At 36.6% G+C, this 19,305-nt stretch overlaps 1 protein-coding gene across 1 annotated transcript in view; it reads left to right on the top strand.

The window, feature by feature from the left end:
* DCN (decorin) overlaps positions 1-19,305 on the top strand; it is a 36,458-nt gene that overhangs the window by 10,094 nt on the left and 7,059 nt on the right. The window contains exons 3-5 of the mRNA XM_057378917.1: positions 9,119-9,231; positions 18,169-18,382; positions 18,571-18,684. Of these exons, the coding sequence (XP_057234900.1) occupies positions 9,119-9,231; positions 18,169-18,382; positions 18,571-18,684 (441 nt within the window). The remainder of the gene's footprint in view (positions 1-9,118; positions 9,232-18,168; positions 18,383-18,570; positions 18,685-19,305) is intronic.

Here is a 19,305-nt window from a genome sequence, read left to right as displayed (position 1 = left end):
AAAAAAAAAAAAAAAAAAAAAAAAAAAAAAAAAAAAAAAAAAGACAAATGCTGGAATTACAGGTCTCTTTGGCTGTATTGCATTTAATATGTTTACATAGAGCATTGTTGACCTTTACACTATGAAAGCAAAGTAGATAGATAATCACAAAAATATAAAATGTTCTGAGTTGGATGGGACTSATTGGGATCATCATAGTCCAACCCCAGCCSTGCATAGAACAGCCCCAAGATTCACACCCTGTGCCTGAGAGAGTTGCCAAGTTATTCTTGAGCTCTGTCAGGCTGTGCTGTGACCACTTCCCTGGGGAGCCTGTTCCAGTGATCAACCACCCTCTGAGAGAAAACCCTTTTTCTSATGTTCAACCTAAGCGTCCCCTGACACAACTTCAGACCATTTCCTCGAGTCCTCTCACTGGGCACCACAGAGAAGAGATCAATGTGTGTCCTTCCTCTTCCCTCATAAGGAAGTTGTAGGGTGTGATGAGGTCTCTCCTCAATCTCCTCTTCTCCATATTGAACAAAAGTGTAGAACATTTTCATTGTCTTCTCTGCAAGGATGGAAGTTGAAAAAATAATCGCAGACACACAGAGGCCTCAAAATCAAAGGCCATGCCTACACAGGGCTTTTTCAAAATATAAAAAAAAGAAATTAAATGATGGGGTTTGAGTTATAGTTTTAAACTAATGGAGCCAATTATGAAACTTGAACAGCTCTGTAYAAATGACTCTGATTTTAGTATGGTTACTTTTGATACAGAGACAACTCTACTGAAAACCTTGTATGCAGTCAATAGGAAATAAAAAAGGTGAAAAGCAGTATTTAAAGAAATTATGTACTCTCTGCATGCAGACTGATCTGAGAGGCCACCCAGGAGAGCATCCCGTACCATCTTTGTGTTTGTTTCCTGGGACCTACTTGGAGTATTTTTAGTTTACAACAATCTGTTAAGGAAAAAATGCTCACAGTTTTAATTTCATTAAGGAATGCAATAATTGTATGTTAAAGACAACAATGAAAGCAAAAACGTTTTCTCCCTGCCTGATGGCAACTTTAAGGACCTAATGGCAAAAAACCCAAATGGACAGATTGTTTATAGAAATGTTACAGCTTTTAAAACATGTCCACATGTAAATGGGGCTACAGTCTGGTCCTGTAATACATTAGCACAATAGAAATGTGAAATAAGGCATCTCAGAACCAGTTTCTGCTTGCACCTCCTCTACCACCTTAAACATTAAAGCCTAGGATAATTTCAGTTTTTATGCTGGACTACATGCTTTCCCTTCTATGCTTCCACAGTGGGCTTCAGAAACTAAAGAGGTTCTCGATTAATTCATATTTCAGGGYGACATGGAAGAAAAGTGTTTGTAGTGGTGCAATTATCAAACTCATTGCTGAATATCTCTATCTAAGAGATAAAGGAGCAAAGGCAAAGAATTGAATTTAAATCTTAATGTTTTCTGGATTAGGGGGAAAAATTTATTTTCTTGTCTTTATTCTTTCACTCYGTGACAGAGAGTTTATATCTTCTGGGCTGGAGATGAGTGTTACAATTACAGAACACCCAGGAAACTTCTATCACTAAATGGCTGATAAAATAAAAGAAGTAGCAAAGCAAACATGTCTAAGAGTTATGGGAGTATTTACAAAATCTTGTCGTAGAAAGAGGGAACCAGCAAATCTGCAGACCTCCCAATTCAGTCAAGAAATTCTCTCCCAAAATTTGTTTCACTGTTAGTCACTATGTCCAGACATGATCACAGCAGCTTCTTGCATTGCCTGCTTGCATGAGAGTAGGTTGACAATTCTACAACATTTATGAGAAATGGCTGTGTTTTGTTTAGAAGTACCTGAAATAATCAGGAACATATCTCTGCCCTCAGGGTATGAGAAAACAAGGGCTCTGTAATGACCATGTGGTCAGAACAGGAAGGGGTAAGTTTACTTGAAACCAGAGAAGACCTCTACCAAATGACCCTTTCTGACATTATGTTAGGGCTAATTCTGGCAAATCCCAAAGTGAACATTGAGGGAACTCAAATTATCTCCTGTTGCCTTTTGCWAACTTAAACTGCCACACAGGTAAACACCAAATTATATTACTCCAAAGGGTCATTCAAAATATAATTTGTTAGATAATGCTTACTTTTCTGAGTCACTGAAATGCTCTCTTTGGACTACTGAAGAAATAAATATTTCACCTCACTGCTTGAGTGCTCATGGATGGTACATCTGCGTTGCATGCACTTTGAATAAAGCCATTACGCACACGGTGCTGGCAGATTGCGTGAATCACATGGGTCAGCTKCTGCTCTCTGATGGGATGTGTCATGTCTGCAGCCATGGCAGTGGGAAATGTAAAGCTGATGATTCTAGGAGTTAACTAGAAAACTCATAATACTTGGGTTTTTATTTCACTTAATATCTTAATCCCTGAAGTCTAAAGATTATTTCTGAATATTTTTCTGCCTTTCTAAAATGCTAGTTGTCTTGAGAAGGCATATACCTTTGGGATCATTGTAATTAAAAGTCAGAAGTAGAAGTTGCTTGAATTCTAGCTTCAAGAATATATCATTACTCTTAGGTATTAACTTTTGGAGCCAGGAGACTATCTAAACCAAAAAATGTGACCAGTGCTGAAAAATAATTCATAACATCTGTGGCTTGCAATATCCGYTGTACTTTGAAATATGTGCTCACTACACAGAGTGGGTGGAAGTGGAAAAGAGCAGTTAAAGCAAGGCATTCACTTTTAYACCTTAGCTTTTATAATATTAGCACTACCACAATGGAGAGCTGTGCATTTGACCACGGTGTTTGTGAACTGATTTCTATTTTTCTGTGCTCCTCACTCTGTTCTGGGAAGTGATGTTGTAAATGTTTTGGGAAAAAAACCTCAATGTAGTAAAAGGTCAGTAGGTCTACCCTTGTGAGGGGCCACCTCAGCAGGGAATGGAGTTTGTTTTCTTGTTCTTTCCTATGGGAAGGGTCAGACATATACAAAAACAATAATCTGTGATAAAGATAAGTCCAAAAGAGATCTTATCACTGCAGAACAGGAAAAAGGTATAAAAATTGTTGTGAATCACCTTTAAGAAYACTTATTTTAAGAGTCTTATACATTCCATAATACCTTTTTATATCTGTTAGGAAAAAAAAAAAATACTGCTGATTTCATAGCAAGGGAGGAGAAGGTAGAGAACAAACTTTTAATTTGAAATTGGGAGAGAGAAGGCGGCTATGGATACTTTTCTGTAGCAAAAGACAATTGTTTCCTATTTTACRGATGCAAGTAATGAAATTACTCCTATTTGCAAATTCCACACAATAGAGAACATATTTCCAGTAAATACTGTAGCACATCGCCTGGGAAAGCGTCAGTAAACTAAGTCAAAGCATTCAGAGCAGTTCCTTGCCGTTCTTCCAGAAAGCAGTTCTTGGATCCAGTTATTTTTCCGTGACTCACTATCCTGACCCTGTAAAGTTGCCTTTGGCCTCATGTGCCCCAGCGTCCACTCAGGGCATTGCTAAGGTCATTCCCCCAGGGAGGATTGCTGCCGGTCAGAGGGACACAGCAGAGCCGGGCTTGGAGCGAGGAGAGACCGCAGCAGAGCGCGGAGACAGCCCAGGCAGATGCTGGACAGGCTGTCTCCACCGGGACGGCAGYCACTGATGATCACGGCTGGGAATTACATGTAGCTCCGTCCAAATTCCTCAGCTGGCAGCAGCTGCTTGCGGAAACTGAGAGAGTCTTGAAAAGAGCCCCATTTTATGGCCCCTGTGATAATAATACTAAGTGTTGCAACGTAGTAACACATGTATCTGAGCTACATCGCTCAGATGTCTCTGCCTTTCGGCCCCTGCTCTCCAGCTGGGAAAGCAAAGGTTTATTCAGAAGAATAAACTCYCTCCCTGCTGCTTGTAAAATGGATAGGTGGAGGAAAAATCTCTCAAAATACCCCAAATATGCCAAAAAAACCCAAACCACAAGCTCTGTTGTATTGCAAAAATTGTTTATAATTGTCACTGTACACATATTTGTTATTTTGACTTTGTGGTCTCAGCAGGGCAAAGATGCAGTTCTCAGGAAAGTGTCCTCATCTCTGGCCTATAGACTCAGACCTCCATTTGTTTAGCCTCCCTCGCTGGCCCCATAAATCTTGCATTCCTTTTCTGCATACTGGTATGGCTTCAGCAGAAACGTGGCTCCATGCCAAGACGCAGACTAACTTGTGGCTCTCACTGCTGAGAAGCCAGAGCAGTGGACTGAAACCTCTTCAGAGCYAGGCGGGTGCAAAATTCTCCCTTCTCCTTTGTGGGTTTAACAATTCCATGGCCACTTGATCACAGCTCCTGTCGCTGAGCAGGTAATTCCCTCAGTGGCAGAAATAATAAAGCCTGCTGTGTGTACCAAAACCTGTAACATCCTCACACTAATCCCAAATTCTCATCTCCTCCAACACCTGTTTGGCTGGCTAAACAGCAGCACATGCTAGCTGGGCGGTGCAGTGCTGCACAGGAGAGGGCTGGCCACTGATTCATTCTCTCTCAGGGCCAGATAAGGGATGGATTATACCAGTCTAGGCTCTTGTCTGCCAAATTCCTGGCCTCATAAAATCTCCAGATCCATTAGCCTTCTGTCCTCTCCAGGAGGTGAGGCAATCACAGCTCAACAGCCAGACACTGCCATTTGCTTAAGAAATGATAATAAAAGGCTACACCTCACAAGGATGAGATCCCAGAGAGACAAGCTTGATTTCAGCAAAGTTAACTCCTCTAACCTCACACTAAGCATGGATTCCTAGTCCATGTAGCATCTCCCCACCAAAGGTGACTGTGGATGAGAAAGAAACTGGTTAAAACTTTCTCTTTTTCTTGTGTCAGAAAGAATCTGGTTAATGATCCAATTATGCTGGGTTTTATTGAATACGTTTTGATGGTGTCTGTTATTTCAAAAATCTGTGGTGTAGCAATTAAATGTCCAAAAAATAAGGAAAAAATCTGTCATGAATAATAAATGCTCATCTTATCCTAAGAAAAGGAAATATTAAAGCTTATACACCTTTTTCCTACATTTTGTAATTCTGTGGCTTGTTCTGTTCTCTGTGTGTTTTAATAAATATACATTTTTACAGACATAAGTGTGTACTGGTGGGAATAATTATTTGCTCGAGGCTGACACTGTAGAACAGTAGGAAATTACGGCTTATAAAAATTCATGAGGGATAATAGAGATCTGAGCTGTGCTACTGAAACTGATGGCTGTTCAGTTTCTAAGGAAGTTATGATTTCTACCAAAGAAATATTTCTGTGCAAATCAAAATGATATTTTACTAAGTTACATTAAGTGGTTAATTAAATCTCATCTATTTCCAGAATCTTTAAGMTCTTAATCTCTGTGTAAACAAGGATTTTGGAAGGGTGGAGCTATACCATTTCTTCTTTGTGAATAAATTGATTTTTTTAAAAATGTGTTTACCGACTTAAATGAAAATGGACTTAGTTTTAATCAACCAAAATAAATTAATATATATGTATTTCAATTTAACATACAGTGACAAAGGCAGAAAATTCTATTTTTTCTTCAGCTGTAAGTTACTCTTCAGAACTAAAAGCCTGAAATATTTCCAGGGAACTGAATACCAAATTGTGTAGCCCTGATTACTCACATAAAAACTCAGACTGCTATGAGAGATTTTCATATGGCTTTTCAAGAAGAAGGTTTTAATGTATAAAAACAGTGCAGCCAAGAGCTGGAATATCTGTGTATATTGTGCTTAAAATTATTGAGAGGTGACTCAACTGATATTTTCCAACACCATTTTTCCTTTAGGTTGGTATTGCATAAATTCCAGTGGAAGCAATTTGTATGTGGCAGTGTGATCATATTGTACAATATGGCTTCGGAAGTACAGGGGCAACACTTAAATTTCTCAGAAATGAGCAGTAAGGACAGCCCACAATATCCCTGTAAACTTCTATCTCCCAGACAGAAAAACATAAAAATCTTTTTGGGATACAATAATTCTATCCCAGGAGCCATTCTAGTGAGGTTACAATTTTCTCCATTTGATGCCATGTCAGCTCAGGATCCCCCATCCATCTGAATTGGCTGCTGTTGACCAGAAAGGTTGGAAGCTTTGCTTTCCAGGCTGGGAGCCTCCAGCACAGGGACTGGTTTGTAGCACACCAGTGCTCCTGCTTCATGTGCCTGTCTGGAGGTACATCAGCTTGTATAGGGACCTGGACAGACCTGCAGGCTGAAGCATGAGCCAATGTAGATGTAGATCTGGTCTATACCACAAATGCAGCTCAATCCTGAATTAGATGCTGATTATGCAAGTCAGTGTCCAGATTTACCCATTTATAAACTCTTCCTCCCCTGGAGAGCTCCAGATGATGGAGTTTTCAGCTGGACATGAAACTTCTTTCGCTGATAATGTAAGATCTCCCAAGCAGCTACAAGCAGCTACACTTTGCTCTTCAAAACCTACAAAAGTCAAGAAAAAATGATCAAATATAATGTATAYAACTGGTTTTGAAAACATTTTTAAAAACAGCTTCAGGAAATGCATAACAGAATATGCATAAGATACGTAATGAATTAAATTCACCACTCTAAGTGATGACAATTATACTCTGCATGCAGAGCTAATTATTGTATTGTACCTCCTTCTAGTTTCTAGTACAAGACAGGAAAATGATGTTATAAATAATTTTCACAAATRAATTTTTTATTAATTAATTTGTCTTTATAATGTGAAGAATTGAAAGTCTAACTTTATTACTCTGAGAAATATTCWGTTGTACCATATTTATGGATAACACTTCAGCTTTTAGAAATTAAAAACTTGGAAAGTACAGCTGGAAATTTAGTTTGAAGTTTAGTCTCTGGCAAATTATCCCTTCAGTGGCAATCCAAGTGTTCTCCAAGTGTTCTTACAAAGTGTGTTCCAAGGACATGACATAAAATACATCTGTATAGMCCTTGCACAATTTTGTCTGCCACAACACTTATGAGAGGTACCAGTCTGCTAATGTAAATGTACTGACAACCAGAACACACTAATGTTACTTTGAATATAAGTAATTAGACCCTTGGGGGTTTTTATTCATATGTGAATAATGCTATGGAAGTTGCTAGACTGTAGGAAGTTATAGCAAAATTCTGGCCTTGAAAAAGTAGTGTTTTTTGGGAAAGAAATTTTAGTTGCTGACATCAGTCCTGTTCACTGGAGACTGAAGAGAAGTCTGAAGAGAAACTGTCCAAAGACAACCAACATACAAATTATACAGTATCACTTACTTATATATTTGGAACTCTGGCACTACACTTCTGAAAGTAATGAGGGTTTTGTACCTGTTGAAGTAAAAACAAAGTACATGCCTAAATGAGGAAAAGTTATTTTAGTAATATGAAGAATGTTAATCTGTACCAAAAATTTGTGCACTGTATATCAGCAATGTAAACAGGATGAGATGTGAGTTTTGGATGTTGTCAGTTTATGAAGCTTTTACTAATTCATTCCAGGCTGCATGATTCTTCTTTTTAAAATTTTGAATTCTGGTGTAATTAAAACYCAGACAGATGAATTTTTATTGCACTCAATTTCAATATAAATCTGATCCAGATATTTTAATTTTTTAAATTTTATAATACTTTTACTTTACAAATATACATGTATATTCTAAGAAAGGATTGAAAGAGTTTTGCTACACATATGGTTTTGACAGAGAAACCTACATTTTGCATGTATCACAGAATTATARAATTGTTGAATTTGGACATCAACACTTGAGATCATCTAGGCCACCCCCCTGTTTTGGGGAGCGGCTTGGGACTGTATCCAGACAACTCTGGAGTATATCCAGGGATGGAGTCTCCACAGCCATTGTGGACAAAGCATATCTTATCTCCAGCAAGAGCATCTCACTGCATTTGCACTGCCATGCTTAGGATTACAATTACAGGTTTCAAAAGATAAAGTACACATCTTTCCTCTGAGAGGAAGATCATGCAGTCCACCTTCATTCTGGGGAGACACTGGAAATATTTGCAGGGAGATCTTTCCCAGAGGAGTTCAAATATAGCTTCAAATAAGGAATGCTAGTTACAGCCTTTACCAGTAAAAAAACAGTTTTACCCAGAGAAGTCCAATTTTGTTACATGCCCATACAGAGACTTTATTAGTGTCTACGATTTTTTCCTTGCCAATTATTCATTTAGCATTTCACATTCTGTTAAATAAAATATTTAAAAAAAAAAAAAAAAAGGTTAGTTAGAAAAGAACATTTTTATTTTGKGGTAAATCAGAATGACTATAAAATATTTGTTTTATTCCAAGTCACAGTATAAAAGGAAAGCTGGGTAAAGCAAGTGTTATTTAACACTAAATAATTTCATTTCCATTGCTTCATCAGACTTACMTATCAGCTATTCAGAAAATAGTCCCAAAGAGAGTCTTTAATTTAAACTGTCTGATGTTCTTTTGGCAATTGTAGTGAAACCAAGAGATTTGTTCTCCAGAAAACTTGGACATAGTTTCAGTTCAAAGAAAAGGGGGGAGGTGGATTGGTGGGTTTTGGTGTTTAGTCGTCTTTTTTTTTTTTTTTTTTTTTGGTGGACTATATTGTATTTTACTCCGTTACTTTCAAACAAGCAATATTTTTTTCTGGAAATTATTGTAATTAACTACTGTGCTTCTTTCAAAAAGCCTAGTACCTTTTATATAGCAGGAAACATGCTCTGTCCATAAAAGCTAACCCAGTGAAAATAATAAATACCATATCTCTTTCCATTCACATGATTCAATGGAATTAAACATGTTAGAAATTATTTTCCCAAACTAAATCCTTTGCTTCAAGCTATAACTCAGATATATTCTCAGAAAAGGCATAATGGCAATGTGAATAAATAAATGTTGGTTCAGCTTAGCAAAATAAAACTCTCTTTGACTGGCTGGGGAGAGAAACACATTCAAATAAGTCTTTGTAAGCTGCTTCAGGAAATTAGTTCTAGAAATGGTGTTTACTGAAAGGAAAATGCTACTAAGAAAGGCACTGTCCCTTATTTAAAGTTTCTGTCAAAGCCAATTATTCTTTTCACTTTCATCAGGTCTGGATAAGGTGCCAAAAGACCTTCCCCCAGACACAACCCTGTTGGACTTACAGAACAACAAAATAACCGAAATTAAAGAAGGAGATTTCAAGAACCTGAAGAATCTTCATGTAAGTGTATAAATGAACTGCTATTTGCCAACAAAAATGAGGAGGAAATGTATTTTTGGCCTGGTACTGCATTTTTTAAGGAAAACTGATTAAATACTTTGTGATTTTCCTTCAGCAGCCCAGCCTGTTTATTTCTATTTCCGCTCCTCTCCTGCAAAGTTTCTTGTCATGCTACAGAAGTTTTCCATCTCTTTTCAGTTCTTCACGCCTGTTTCCTGTCTGTTCAGTCCCCTGATCTCCATCATAWCTTCTCTCAATATTAATTTGTTTTCAGTCTCTTTGGCACAGTGACTTCATTATTTCCATCTCAAACCTGCCACCTGACTCAGTCATTACTGTATTCTTTCCCCTCCCACCTCTGAGCTCACAGAGATTTGTATGTGCCGTACATGCCAGCATATATTCTGTACTAATATTAATTCAAGGATCTTTCCAAATTACTCTTCTGCACCCTGCACTGCAATGAAATTRTGTTTTTGCAATAACCTTCTCCTAGCAAATCTCCATCCTCATCCCTCTTTACCTGCCAGTCTCTTCCAGCGCTGCTGTCTGGTTTCCTCTTTGCTGAAATATTTTCCTTCCTGGTTTCTGTGAGTACTTGGTTCTTTCTGGCTCACCTCTTCTTTTCCAAGTTTCCAACAGACAGTTACCTTCCTCTGTTTCTAAATTTCTTTTTTTTTTTGCTCTGTCTGAGGTCCTCCTCCCTGTCTACAGTTTTTATAAGCATCTCAAAATTCATGCCTCATACATTTACCTCAATTTTGTTGAAATATCTTTCTTTATGGAGTAGAAAAAGGCTATTCTCTGTCTTGGAGAGTAATACCTTAATTTAGCCATATGTCTGAAAATATTTTTCTAGCCTTCCAACAGCGCATTTTATTCCATGTATTCCTCTATTTTTCCTTTATTATTATAAACAATATATTATTTGGCCTTGCTCACATAGGTCTTTACAGACCTATTCTATTCTATTCTATTCTATTCTATTCTATTCTATTCTATTCTATTCTATTCTATTCTATTCTATTCTAATTCTATTCTATTCTATTCTTTCATAAACAAGAAGGCAACTCCCACTTTTTATCCCTTACTGGTGCCGATATCATCCAAAGAAGCACTGTTGTAATCAAGAATCTGCATTCAACCACTCATACTTAGAAAAAAAAACTCCTATGAAATTTTACCTCCATAATTTCTTCCTAAGTCCCTCTAAATATTTGATTCAATGAAAGATCAAGAAGGTATTTTTTTTGAAAAATCTAGTAATAGGTAGAATGCCATTCTGTCCATAGTGAAGGGATCTGCATGAGTGAATCATGAGGTTCATGTCRTCTAATTTTAGCATAGGTGTCTATACATATCTAGTTCCATGGATAACCTCTAAAGTCAACACAACAAGTTCTTCCAGATCACATTCCAGTCAGCTAGGTTTAAGAATGAGATAACTTGTTCCCCAGACTTTTTTTTTCAATTCCTCTCCTTGGCTATGGAACAGATTTCACACTATATTCCTGTCCATTTGTTCTGTTCTTCCACCTTGGAAAGAAGTTTTGTGTTTTCAGTGAAGATTATCTACAAAGTGCTAAAAGAGTCAAAATTCTTATCAGTGAAATCAATCTTTTGGCAATCCTTCTTTGTGATGCTGCATTTAATGAGTCAGAGAATTGCATTGCAGATGAAAATCACTGCTCCCAGTGATTTCTACCCACTTGGCACTTGGCTCAAGTSTCAGTTACACATCCTGCTGTGAGTTGAGCTGTTGTGAACTATTTTATCTCACCAAAGTCAGCTCTAAGGGGTTTTCTTTGGTTCGTGTTGTTGGGTTTTTTTTTCCTTTTTTTTTAGAACAGATACAATTTAATAGTGAATTAAATAAGTAACTCTTCGGGAAAGAAATTATTTCTTTGTCTTAGTCACAAAAGTACCCAGTACATGCTTAGGGACCACTGGAAATCATACATTAGCATAAATTTTAACAAATAACCTTCAAAACTGCAATTTTCCTGCATTTACTCAAGAACAAATTATGATTTTCTCAAGGTCTGCTTCCAATCCAAACCATTCTATTATCTCCTCCCCAAAATAATAATTTAGTCATGCAGTACATTTATGTAACTAAGCACCATCTTTGTTCTCAGCATAAATATTCTTGTGTAATATCTGGGAACGATTCCCATTCCCCATCTTTCAACTAAATATTTTTCAGAAGGAGTATTATTTTTAGAAAGTAAAACTCAGAAGCATTGTTGTTGACAGAGCTCTATTATGACATTTATTTTAAAGATATATGAGTGTGTGAGATATGTATATCTAGAAAAAAATGCATGTGCTTTTAATTCTTATTTCCTGACAAACATGGCCTGGGTTAGTGACACACTTGACAGTATGATGTTCAAAAATCTGTTGGATATTACTAAACTTTCTTGTACTCTACTAAAACAGGAAAAATTACAAAAATTAACAGTATTATTGTAAAAAGATCTAAAATGAGCAACTGGAGTTAACCTTTTGCATGAAGTGATCTCTTAAGGGAACAATTATTTAAACCCCAATTTTCCCRTATCTTTAAAAAAAAGAGCAGTTTATACAGTTCGTTACTTTGGAATGATCCAGTAAAACACTTTCCTTAGAGCTGTCACCAACCACATGAGTAATAGTATGAGAAGGGATTTTCATGAAAAAGTTGGGGTTGAAATTGAGGTTCAACCACTACTAAAGCCCAGAACGAGTAGTGAGAAAAGAAATGATTTACCAATAACTCACCCATGGCTTCTCTTTCAGTTACTTCTTATGCTACACTGCATAATACACAGCACTGAAGTATACAACATTAGAGATGAAAGAGAAATTAGAACCGACCAAAATATTCTTTGTATTGAAAATTCTCCTAAGTACATTTCCCAAGAGCAGCTAAAATTTGCAGCTGTGGAAATATGGCGAGCAATTAGAAGAGGATGCATCTAAAGGAATATTTACCTGCAAATAAGAATTTTCTGCCAGGAAATCAGAGTCAAGAGTTATAGCACACTTGATACTTATATAGCTTTAAATTATCCATGGAAAACTGGCTAAACTATTAATGTTGCACTATAAAAACACAGTGAAATTTTACTCTATTTGAAAAATGAAAGATAAGACTTTTTTTTCTTTTTACTTTTTTTTTTTTTTTTTTTTTTTTTTTTTTTTTTTTTTTTTTTTTTTTTTTTTTTTTACCAGGGGACTTGAGAGAATAGGGGAAAAATTGAAGACAGACTATTTTAAGGGCTGAGGACTGAGTTTTACAGTTTCAGAAAAGTGTCTGATATTATGTAAAAACCTTGCTTATGACTTACTTAGACTTGTGGCAAGAAAGCCAGACAGGAAAGCTCTTAGAAAAGCCAGGAAAAAAGTCCTCTATTTCTATGAAACTCTCAGAATTTTCCAGGCAGACTGACTTTTCTGGATGAAGTTCAGTACTTTGACCCTGTGGACACAATAAAGATTCCGAAATACTCCATGAGTAAGCCCTCATGCAGAGTAGAGGAGGAGTCTGCACAAACAGTGCATGGAGTTGCAGACGTGTGGCAAAGCCAAAGCAAACCTGCACCATGCCTGGCACCTGCAAAAAGGGGTGAAAGAAACTGCCCTGTTTTAGATCACTGTAAGAACCGAACAGAATAGTGACTGTATGATTGCCCAAAAAGAACTTTCCAATTGGMACTGTGCTAGGATAGTGAAAGAAAATGAATGCACTATTGGCCTGAAATCAAATGGAACTTTGCTTAGCTGAAGCCAGAAGAACTGTGCAAAGCCACGGCTGTACACACAACAGTGCTAAAACCGGGTTTGTTTAAACTGAAGGGAAAGACCAAAGAGATAAAAGATTTAAACTTGGAACTGAAAGTTATGACCATATCCACACTAAAGGATTATCAAAACTAAACGTGCAGGCAGAGAAACTTAAACATTCTTTGTAGTCACAGCAAGCGGAAAAATAATGTATTGCATTAGAAAATGTCATGCTATCTTTTCTTTTTAAAACAAAACAAAACTCAAAAAAACCTAGACCAAACAAAACAGTCCTGAAGAAAAGTCTAAGAAAATATTTCAGGGATGCAGAAAAGCTCCATATATATATATATATATATATATATAAAAATTAATGAAATAATCCAGTCTTCTGATGACTTATTAAAACTTCAGATTCAATTTCCCAAGCATAAAAAGAAGTTAAACAAACACTTATTGTCTGTAAATCACAGAATGAAGACTAAGAATGTCAGGTTCTGATTTTTTGGGTTTTTTTTTGGTTTGTTTTGCTTGTTTATTTTGTTTTGTTCTTGCATTGTTTGGTAGGGTTGTTTTTTTTCCCCATAAGTGTACAAACAGCTCCTAATAATCTGGAAGAAACCCTTAACTAAATGTCCRGGTTATAAGTATGACCTAACAACTGAAAGCATAAGGTAAACAAAAGGGATGAATTTTATTATTATTTTTATTGGGATTCCTCACTCCTGAATTAAAGTCTTAAGATACAATTCTTCCTAGCAGAACTGTAATAAACACCAGGTAATAATTTAATACATAACCCAGGAAATTAAATAAATTCCATTGGGTCAGCAGATTGACTTTTCATTTTAAACCCTGAAGGATGCATGCATCAGGAGAGCATTGTTAGATAAGAGTTCCATCCCCAGCTGGCAAAACAGGTGTATCATTATGTAATATGGATAATAACAGTTTGCTGGTAATTTTCCAGTTTAATTCTGGTTTTGGCAAGGCTCTTGCTGCAAACTATACCTAATTAAGATGAATGGGGATTGAAACCCCYCAGAACAGTCTCCTGAGATTCTCATATTATGAAATTACACCAGAAAATTAAGTCCCCTGCTCTCTACCCCTAGACAGGGCAAAAATTTTAAATTTTAGTAATCGCAAGAAGAACAAACTTATCCTAATTCCAGCCTGACTGCCACACACTGCCTCTGCAGTTTGTCAGGATGTATTTTGAAAAAAGACTGCCAACAAGGGTTCGAAAATTGTCCTGAACTGTTAATCCTTCTTTTTTGTGTTGGGAATAAACACTTGAGGTAGAAACCAGGTCAGAGGGAACTATATGGCCAGATTACCACTGACTTTGATGTAGTCAGCATCTATTCCTGTCATACAGTGATTCTTCTTTTTTTTTTTTTTTTTTTCTTGACTACTGAAATACCAGAGGTGTTTCACTAAAAAACAAAGTCATCTTTGGAGCAAAGCTTGATTTTTCTTTTCCTCCCTGAACTGCACTTAAACTGTTGGTCAAGACAGAGTAGTRCAATATAAGAGAGACAATGTTTACTGTGCAGTTTATGTGCTATATTATGAGAAAGGAAAAAAAAAAACCAACAAACTTTATCTCAGGAGAATTATTATAGAAGTTAAGTTTTCTCTTATTCATGGGAAATTGCCATGAGCCTCCTAACCCTGACTAAATGACAAATTAATACTTGATATATTTATGCCTCTATTTTTTCTTTCTTTCTTGCATTTTTTTTTTTTTTTAGCTAAGGCCATACATCTTTGCACCCATGCAAAGTCTTGTTGAAAGCTGTACATTTGTATGCTCTACTTTTTGTATTATGAATTGGTGATGTGCTTCAATTTTTTTGGGGGGGAGCAGGTAGGGGTTAGGGAGTATATTAATTCTAAATGAAATATCTTTTTTTTCTCCACTGAAAACAGAAGTGTTGAAGAAGGTAGATTTTCAAATAAAAACATCAATTCCCATGACTTCTGTTCTAGGCTGTCAGGTTTCTGCCAAATCATGTCATACCAGTGACACAAGGGCTCYGGCATTCTGAGAAGTTGACCCTGATTTTTCTCTCCAAGTGCTTCTTGCCCTGTACAAATATTTTATGTATTCTTTAACATGCTGAATATAATGTCCCATCATGCCATCTGGGCTTTATTCAGGATAGCAGGTCTCTGTGACTGTTTTTGCCTCAGACCCATTCCTCAGTAACACTGCCTGCAGATGTTTTCCCTAGGTTTTTGTCCCCTAGTTCCTGTTTTCATTGACCTCTAAATCCCCTGAGTTTTTAGTTTTATTTTGTTTTGGTTTGGTTTAGCTTTTGTTACATGCAAACCATAAGGGACACATTCTGAGGAAAGTAAACAGCATTGCTGCAAGGCTAATAACTTAGTTCTTTAAGCATCGGATATAATAGAGTTATTGTGAAGTGGGAAAGGAATCCAGGGCTGTGGCCTGCCAGGTGCTATACTKGTATGCTATCCTCATCATTTGTTGTTGCTCTGGGAGACAGTAAAACTTCTCTCACAAACTCTAGTGTATGGGTTTATTTTTCCTTCTTTACAGCTGCACAACAATGTGGAAAAATAATGCAGGTTTAAAACACTGGGGGCAGGGACTTGCAGAGAGGGATCTAAGTGGGAAACTATTCTGGCACAATAAAAACGTTGTGAACTCTGACTTGTGGTACCTTCCCACCTTATACCACCAAACACATGTTCCCACTGTGAAATCAGTATTTTTATATATACCTTTGGTAGACACTATCATTTCTAAGTGAGAGACTCCTTGAGTGTTTGAATAAAACAACAATTCTGTGTGTTTCCCCAAGATAACATTCACGTATTCAGGAGAAAGCATTGGCAAAGCAAAACAGAATAATCCTAGATATCTAGATAAGTTCTGGGTTTGGTCAGGAGTATCAGTTCTGCTCTGAAGAGATATAACAATCAACTATTTTTCAGAYAATATTCACACTGTCTAGCTGAATTTATGCCTGCCTATTTCCATCAAAAAATATTTTATACCAAATCATCAGTGGTGATAAAAGTTGCCCAAAGATTTTTGTCTAAAAGGTAGCAAAATTAAATGAAATCAAAGAAAAAGAAGAAAAAGATAAAATAAGCAACATTTTAGCTGAAACGAGKGGCTAAGCAGTACAAAGCAAGATGCAGGATAAAAATTTCAAGTGCTCATAACATGAGTCCAAGCTTGTTGAGTGTTCACTTGGAGATCTATGGAAAAGAAATCCAAGGTGCAATTAATAAAAGTAAAGAACAATGTAATTAGCAGTAGCACATTCAATTATTGAAATAAAAATAATGCGAGGGACTAATCTGCATTATTGGAACTGTACCACTTTTGAATATGTGGCTTGTTTGCCATGTCCTAGTACTGTACAGGTGGCTGTATTTCACTACAGGCAGAGTCTACATGTGTTTCACAATTCTGGCAATCATGAATCAGGATACCACTCCTAATGAGTATCCATGTATTCTCATGTCAGATRTTTTAGTACAGGCCCAAATTAAAGAGAGTTGGGGCCATGGCTTCCACAGACCATTTTATTTATTTTGGGACAAGCTTATTGTTAGGGACTCTGCTGAACTGTGAGTGACCTCTTCTACCTCCTCTTGCATATGAGTTATTTCTAGCTAACATACAAAATTAAAATCAGATATGTTCAGTTTTACGTGCACTCAATGAAACCACATGCAGTACACACCACTGGCTTTACTCAGGATGATGTGCAAGAAGAGTCAATTGAAGGAAAAACACACATCAATCACCATTTTAAACTATCTTCCCATTTCTCTTTCAGTTTCCATGATGTAGATGCCCTGTCATGAAGGCGGATAGTCTTGTCATTGTTTTAATACTTAACTGATYGTGGAATAAGTCAAAACTCTACTTTCCTCCAAGAAACAGACTAAACTGTCTTACTGAAAACACTGAAAGTGTATGAAAATGCTCTGAGTGTTCACTGTAGTATGTACAACAACTTTTATCTTCTGTTTCTTAAACTAACATGATGGAGGTAGAGAAAAAAGATGTTCGATAGCTTTTCCCTAATCATAAATATAAGTAGATATTTTGTATATGTTTATATGGCCCATTGTAACCTAATCCACTGCACGAACATGCAGCACTGTAAGCCTGAGAAGTAGGTAGCCAGCAGATTGAATGATAAGAGTCAATCAAGTATCTATTCTGTCTGAAATATGGTCCAATGCTGTGTTATATTCTGACAGTAATGGGTCTTTCTTCTCCCTTTTTGTGTCGTGGTTATTAATGAGGTTTAGAAGTACTGTAAAATTTTAGAGACATGCAGAGAACACCTGTAACAGGCAGCTTTCATAGGGCCTTTCTCCCCTGGCTGCATAGAGAGCTAATTTGCCTAGAGTTACCTGGATCCTGGATATCACAGCTGTGAGAACATTAGGCACTGACAGGGAAGGCAACATGAGGATGGTCTGTGATTCCTAACAGCAGGACTTAGAGCATGATGCTTCAGCTTGCTCCCCTTCCATACTGAGTTTCACTTAAAATGATAGCTTATGCCTCTGCAAAAAGAAAGAGTCTGCTATCAGTCAGAAATTTAGTAAGTGCAGTCTTACTGGACTAATAGGAACGATGTGATGCTATTCAAGTTTTTTTTTAAGCTGGGCTGAGCCTTTGCTCTGCCARGTAATAGAACTTCCTGTTCAGGATAAACTGGTTAACATGGTTGTGCAATGATGGGCAAGGTACAACAGTATCTTTAGAATAAAAAATATGAGGGGAAAAAACCCAGAATAAATAAAATTGTTCTTTTGTGGCTGTCTTGTTCTTCACAGCTTTCAAATAGAATGATTGTACTTATTCTTGAACACAAATTATGGATACTAACAGCTGCTGCATTGTAATCTCAACAATGAAATAACACTTATATTTGTCCTATAAATCATATCTTTCACTGTTTCAGAAGTTTGTAATCTATTCTTTTTAGTGCTGCATTGCCTTTCATTCAGCTCACCAAATTTACCATCAAAGACATCAAAAGGCAGTAGAAAATAGCAATAATAATAATAATAATAATAATAATAATAATAATAATAATTTTAAAATGTTTCATTACTAAAGTAATTTCCCTTGTGATTGAGACCGCCTTCATTTCTCCTCCACAGGCATTGATCCTTGTCAACAACAAAATCAGCAAAATAAGCCCACAAGCTTTTGCTCCTCTGAAGAAACTGGAAAGACTTTACCTGTCCAAGAACAACCTGAAGGAACTCCCAGAAAACATGCCAAAGTCACTCCAGGAGATACGGGCTCATGAGAATGAAATCTCCAAGTTGAGGAAAGCTGTCTTTAATGGGCTGAATCAAGTGATTGTCTTAGGTATGAACATAAGAAATTATAACAAAAACAACCCAATGTTTTTTCAAGATGTTGTTTTTAGTTTGATCAGTGATTTCATGTAGAAAGGCAAAAAGTGCCCCAATAAATTGTACCTCCACATTAGCTATGACCTGAAGGATATTGGTACCTACATTGCAGCACAGCTCACAACTGTGTTTTGTTGGCAGAACTAGGCACCAATCCAATCAAGAGTTCAGGCATTGAAAATGGAGCATTCCAGGGGATGAAGAGGCTCTCCTACATCCGCATTGCAGACACCAACATTACAAGCATCCCAAAAGGTAAGAAATTAAATTATTTTTTCAGAGATTTACACAGGTGTAATGCGTGTCTAAACCGTAATCCGTAACTAGTAGTCAATTGGGGGGAAAAGAATTATGGAAGCTTTTAGAGTCAGTTCTTGGAGTATCTTATTTTTTGATCAGATGACTTTCATCAGTTTGGAAAATTTTGGCTTTATGTTATGAGAAAATCCATGAGAGGTGCACTGTATAAAATAATTTTATATTATTTTGCTTTTCTTGTCTCATTGCTGAAATATAAAGTGGAAGAATGTTTTCAGCCTCCAAGCCTGTACATGGACCCTGATCAACACGACAGAATTTTAAACTCATGTAGAATTAACCGAAGTTCTACAAGCATAAAATCAGCCCTCCACAAGTCTGTGGGTTTGAAGCCAAAAATACTATACAAAACAGAAACTCTTGCTATTTTTCAAAGTACTTAATTGCAAATTCCTACAAAATAAGAACAATTTCATTGTAATTTATTAAAAACCAAACCAGAATGATTCCCATACAATGGAAATTATATTCAATTTATTCATACTTCAGCCAACAGATTGTTTTGAAATGGGTAAAAATTTTTAGAAAGAAAATACTGGTTGTTATTTTTTTTTTTTT

Source organism: Malurus melanocephalus, unplaced genomic scaffold (genome assembly GCF_030028575.1).
Source record: "Malurus melanocephalus ecotype Western Australia unplaced genomic scaffold, MMel_1.1 scaffold_380, whole genome shotgun sequence".
In the NCBI taxonomy this organism is placed as follows: Eukaryota; Metazoa; Chordata; class Aves; order Passeriformes; family Maluridae; genus Malurus; species Malurus melanocephalus.
The sequence above is the reverse complement of the archived record's forward strand: the minus strand, read 5'-3'. Positions and strand labels throughout refer to the sequence as shown.